This window comes from Epinephelus fuscoguttatus, linkage group LG15 (assembly GCF_011397635.1).
Source record: "Epinephelus fuscoguttatus linkage group LG15, E.fuscoguttatus.final_Chr_v1".
NCBI lineage: Eukaryota > Metazoa > Chordata > Actinopteri > Perciformes > Serranidae > Epinephelus > Epinephelus fuscoguttatus.
This window is the reverse complement of record NC_064766.1, coordinates 8,385,638-8,391,661: the sequence shown is the minus strand read 5'-3', so window position 1 is coordinate 8,391,661 and position 6,024 is coordinate 8,385,638. Positions and strand designations below refer to the sequence as shown.

Sequence of the window (6,024 nt, the reverse complement as noted above, 5' to 3'; positions counted from 1 at the left end):
GGGGGGGGGGGGGGGGGTTTGGAGCCTATCCCAGCTACATCGGGTGAGAGGCAGGGTACACCCTGGACAGGTCGCCAGACTATCACAGGGCTGACACATAGAGACAAACAACCATTCACACTCACATTCACACCTATGGACAATTTAGAGTCACCAATTAACCTAGTCCCCAATCTGCATGTCTTTGGACTGTGGGAGGAAGCCGGAGTGCCCGGAGAGAACCCACGCTGACACAGGGAGAACATGCAAACTCCGCACAGAAGGGCTCCCACGCCCGGGATCGAACCGGCAACCCTCCTGCTGTGAGGCGACAGTGCTAACCACCACACCACCGTGCCACCCAACATGAAATACAATGACTTTAGTTGTTCTTTTATCTAAGACATGTTAGAATGTTACATACCTTGACATGTTTCGGAGGAAACTTCTGCCTTCCTCAGAAGTGTCACTTGGTGGTGGTTGTGACACGCCACCTGCTGTCCATCTGCCGCCTCTCCATGACACTGCGCCAAGTGTGGGAGAGCATGTATGCCCCCTCGTCCCTGTTCATCATCCCTGGACCCCGCTTCCTTATTTCATAGCCTCCCTGATCCAGCACCGATATTTGTTGTCCTTGGTGTGTATGACTCTGGCCTTGTCCCAGTCCATAAGATGATTTTCCCTTTTGTAGTGATCTGTTATGGCTATTTGTAGGTTTCTTGTTGTGTCAGCAGGTGGCGTGACCGTCCTGTCAGTGACATTTCTGAGGAAGGCGAAGTTTCTGCCGAAACATGTCAAGGTATGTAACATCCTAACATGTCTGAGATAAAAGAACAACTAAAGTCATTATCAGAAACTAAAGACATAATGAACACCATTGAACTATGAAATATAATACTTTTCATTGCATGTTATATTCATTCATTGTGCAAAATAAGAAAAAGCATGTTGGCTGTACATTTTAAAGTGGATATTGACTCAATCAATGATGTACTGATATTATCAGCATGTTGGCTGTTTCCAATATTTCATCTGAAAGCGAATATCAGCCCATACGGGTGAAAGAGGACATGAAGTCAGTTTGTGTGAAGGAAAGGGATGCAGAGGATAGGGTTAGATGGAGGCAAATGATTCGCTGTGGCGACCCCTAAAGGGAACAGCCGAAAGAAGAAAACTGATGACATGCCAATTCTATCGTGCATCCCTAGAATAAACCATTCCTCTCAAGTGGGATGTCTGCTGCTTGTCCCTCACAGAGCAACAGATAAATGGTCAGTATCATTATGTATTGTCATATCAGACTTACATAGCCTACCTACATACAGGTGGGATGTTGAATCAATACATTAAAATAAATGATTAATCACTGATAACGTAGACATATACATGATGACTGGTAATGCATTGAAGAGAAGCTTTGTGGGACGGGCAGTATTAGCTGAACGCATGTAGGCTACTATAACAGAATACCACAAAAAATGTACACTACATTTTGAAAAAGTATCACAAGTTTAAATACATTTACATGTATCAACTTGAAGGAACCAATGATGTAAAAGGAATCGGTCCACCCATCACTACTTGGACTGTACGCAGGTTGTGCTCCATCGTGGGAAAATTAACCTGAACGTTGGGGCGTCTATTAGCAGAAATGGTAAATAATAATCTTAATTATGTTTTCATGAGTATAGAATTACTGGAAAATAAAAATAATTGCTCTTTTCAAAACCTTAGAATGAGCTGTTTATAGGTATGAAGTAGGTCCTCTTCAGGCCCCAAGAAAAGTAGTGGCAAATATGTCCCAGTGGCCACTCATGGTATTGCACCGAAAAATCCTCTACAGCCCAAAAAGCATTTACCCCCTGGACTACTATTGTATAAGAAAAGTCTGTTAAACTGTTGACAGGGACACCTTGAACTGCAAACAAGGTCAATAATGAAACTTTGTATTCTGAATTTTTGAGCCATGGTGGTTTAATGTGTGTAAAACTTTCCTCAAGCCAAGAGGAGTGATTTAAAATCTGTGACGTCATCACAATGTAAAGTCTATGAGCCAAGCAGGAACTCATGGGTGGGGCCAGCGGGAGAAACACTACTGTGCATATGCAGTGGGAGTAAACCTAGAAACTAAAAAACTTGATGTATTTTTTGATGTATGCACAATGTATTCCCATAGAACTGCTCGTATAATATCCTACAAATTAGCGCCCCAGGAATGACATCATGTTCTTAACATACAGTTACATAATTATTATCAAGGTATGGAGGTTAGGTTCGGGCAAGTAAAGTTACTGTGGTCAGGGTTAGGAAAAGAAACATGGTGAGGACATACCTTAAAATGACTCAAAGTTCATTCAAAGTCGACATGGTTCCGAACGCGTGACTTAAGGGGTAACGTCTGGGTTCAACAACAACAACAACAACAACAACAACAACACATTTTCTGATTGGCTGCTTACACTGTCAACTATGGTGTGGGTCACTTATTGGCCCCTATCTAATTTTAATTTCTGTATACGAGGCGGGGACACAGAGACTAGTCTGATAGAGGAAGTGAAATAGAATGTTTAGATCATGTCATCATGACAGTCGGCTAGCTTTGACCATTCCATCTCAAAACCCATCCCTATGTCCCCGATGTGAGAGATAGAAGCAGGTAAAGCTAACCAACAGGGCTCTGGTAAAACTAGTAAACTGTAAAGTGGATAAAAATTAATTCAGAAACATTGATGAAATAAAAGACACCCCATTGTTATCTAGGTTGGAAACTATCCATCAGTGGCCTATGTTCGGAAAGGAGTACAAAAGCCTAACGCCAGGGCCGCACTGCCTGAGAAGCGCAGCGCACCGAAATTCTCGTGCGCACCGGAGAACCTCCGTTCACATCAGACACGCATTTCTCCACGCCGTCGACAAGCGATTCTGCTCCCAGCTGTTGTTTTTCACTGCCTGGTTTGACACATTCGCTTGCGGCTCGCACAGAAAATAGACCAGACGCTGAACTGATCGCTGCAAATCAAGAGCCTGCCGCAGAGCTTCCCGGCGCGGCGCGGCCAGTGTGGATGACACAGTCGGTTAACATGGGCGCCGAAAGGAAACTGCCTTCACTTCTCGGCGCTTCGAGGCTATTCGCGGTGCTTCCGCGGGCGGTGTGGCCCTGGCAACCGGCCCTGGCGTAAGTAAGTGAGTAAGACCATCTTAAGGCACACCTGTGTAGTTATCGTGCTAAACAGCATCCTGACATGCTACACGTATCAGGTGGATGTTACCTCTGTGAAGATGTGCTCAAAAGTGCTCACTAACACAGAAAACAATCAAACAAACAAATAAACAAACACACTAAAAATAAAAACAAATTGTTACGTTTAAATTTTGGTTCAGTGTAATTACAGTCTTAGATTAAATGCATAAATACATTTCACATATTTCAAGGGGGAAAAAATCTAAACCATACATACACTCACACACACAGATTCACACGCTTAATTATCCATAGATATAAATGCACTCATCTGAAAGAATAATGTGATATAAATATGGTAGAGTTAACGGACAAACATTTGAGCATATTCAGTGCTCAGCCCGCATATTCAGTGCTCAGCCCGGATCTCTTACATTGTAAATAAGAAAATGGTCGATGGCCACCTGGCACTCATCTTACGCCTGACGTAATTTAAATATCACTAGTGTATACTACAAGACTACATTTTGATTCAAAATTCAAACAAATGTTCAACCATGGGAAAATACATCTGCATTTTACAGTAATGTTGGCCTGTCACCCGAGTAAGCACTGCTAATGAACAAAATATCACATCTATGTTGTTAAGCTACATGGGTTGTGTTAAAATTCATTTGAACAGATTATGTTTAAACTTATTTAAAATAAAAATTTTTGGAGCCAAAATATGACATTCATTATTTATTAGTAACTTTCTGAACACAGAGTCATGTTGAAAACGTAAATTTATTGACACATTTAAAATCCTGCAGGGCATACAGTGTATACCAGCATACACATATCACATACATCAACTACACTAGTCATATCCAGAAATTTACAACACTGATTACATCCAGATAGTAAGTAGCTGGAGTTGCAACACTGCTACTCACAAAATAGAAATTCATGATAAAAGAGGAACTTAAATTCACAAGCAAGTAAGAACAAAAGAACACTTCATTAGTATCATCAATATCAGAATATATGCCTGTTCACATTCCTGGTTATCCCTGCATAATGTCCATACACATTTTACCAACGACTAATCTGGCTTTATGGATTCCACCAGTTTCATGTTCCACTTTATGTATCTGATCTTGATTTTGATCACTTTCTTTTATTTTGTTTTCCTTTTGTTTTCCTTTGAACATATACTTTGAATTTTTCTTTTAATAGGACAATGATCTACATTACCCATTTTCTGAGTGCATCGGCCTTCAGGTCAAAATCTTCTCTATGGGCAATCATTGAAGCAGTACTCCTATATTCACCTGCATGGAAGGGGAGGAAACTGGCATCTATGAATTCTAGCCTGGCAATGTAGAGCAGGTCACTTCTTGACTTGCAGCTTTTAAAAGCTTCTCGGGTACGAATTACAGATTTTTGCATTTTGTCTAAAAAATTGTTGTTGGCTGTTTCTGAGTCACAGTTGAGATTATAGATAATATCAGCTGATGGTAGCCTATCAGATCTGAACACCTCTTTAGCTGTAGTGTTTCTGATGCGGTGGAGGTGAAGCTTCAAACTGCCTGCAAAAAACTTTCCCAGAACCACATTGAGTGCTGTTGTTTCATCCATTTCTGGAAATGTGTTGTTTTCTCCAAAAATTTTGTCCAACAATTGGTCATCAATTTTTAACTGCTTGAGGTACCTGGGTGCAACAGACAATAAAATCACACAACCTGATGTAGTTTAAATATATTCAATATTACAAACTGATGGTATAGAGTGCATGTAAAAAAATGAATAAATGGGCAATTTGGAATTCAGTATCTAGCCCAAGGATACATCCCCAGAGGAGTTGGGGATTGAACCACTGATCTACTGACATAGACATCCCACTTTACCGCTGAGCTACAGCCACCCATAAATATGCATTACACATTACACAACCTACCTCTGTGATTCCTTTTTCATCCTGGTGGGGTTGTTTGCAATATAGGGTACGAGCCTCAGGTACTCACTGACTGTGTAGACATGTGGTGGGTAGTACCCTCTCACATTTTTGAGAAATAAACCAGGAATCGGCCCTGAGTCTGGCACCCACTCTCCTCTGGCCTGTCTGGCAAGAGTGTCAAACAGCATAGCCAGTGACAGAGCCACTACCCCTACCCCACCGAGAGTGACCTTGCCCTCCCTGCCAAAAGTGGTCCTCAGGTTCTGGGTGAAGTCCTCCAACTGCTTGGGTGTCAGGGAGGACTGCACTGTTGTGTAGTGGTTCCTCACATGAAGTGAATACTTGACGGACAGCATGTTGACGAAAAGAGGATTGGGGTGGAAGTCTGGAAAAGGGCAGATGTCTCGAGCAACAGAGGCCAGGAGGGCTGCGTCCTCAGCAGGGCATTGCATGTTCCCCATCTTGAATTTGTCAGTCAGGGATTTGATTATTAACAGTCTCTTAAAAAAAAAGTTCCAACTATACAGCACTGCTAGCTCTGTGTGTTTGACAGGCTGTCCCTGGACAGCGCAAATAAAGTCACAGTGCAATCATGATGTAGAATCTGTAATTAATTATTCACCTGATTCCCCCCATACGTGACTGTGTCTGACTCTGTGTCTGGCACTACCATTTGATGTGTCTGATATCCTGCCAAAGCACATTGACATGCACATTGATTTTTTTTGGAACTCTATGAGAAAGAGGGACAGAAAAAGCAGGGAAAAAGGGAAAAACAAGCACTTATCCAGGACCATTGTGTGTATTACATTTATAGTTCATTTCCAGCTCCAGCTCCAGGTAAAATGTTGATGGGTGACAGCTGTAAACAAAGAAGCGGTCTCGAGAGGTCCAGTAAGGAGGCAGATTGGGGTGGTGGATGGGT

General features: G+C 42.1%; 1 protein-coding gene across 1 annotated transcript; it reads right to left on the bottom strand.

Annotated features, from left to right (window-relative positions):
* Positions 1-4,194: 4,194 nt before the first annotated feature.
* Positions 4,195-5,666, bottom strand: LOC125902773 (uncharacterized). Its single transcript, XM_049599360.1, has 2 exons — positions 5,100-5,666; positions 4,195-4,853 (listed from the first exon to the last, which is right to left on the bottom strand). The coding sequence occupies exons 1-2, from the start codon at positions 5,558-5,560 to the stop codon at positions 4,388-4,390; spliced, it is 927 nt and encodes a 308-aa protein (XP_049455317.1). The 5' UTR covers positions 5,561-5,666; the 3' UTR covers positions 4,195-4,387.
* Positions 5,667-6,024: the final 358 nt, after the last annotated feature.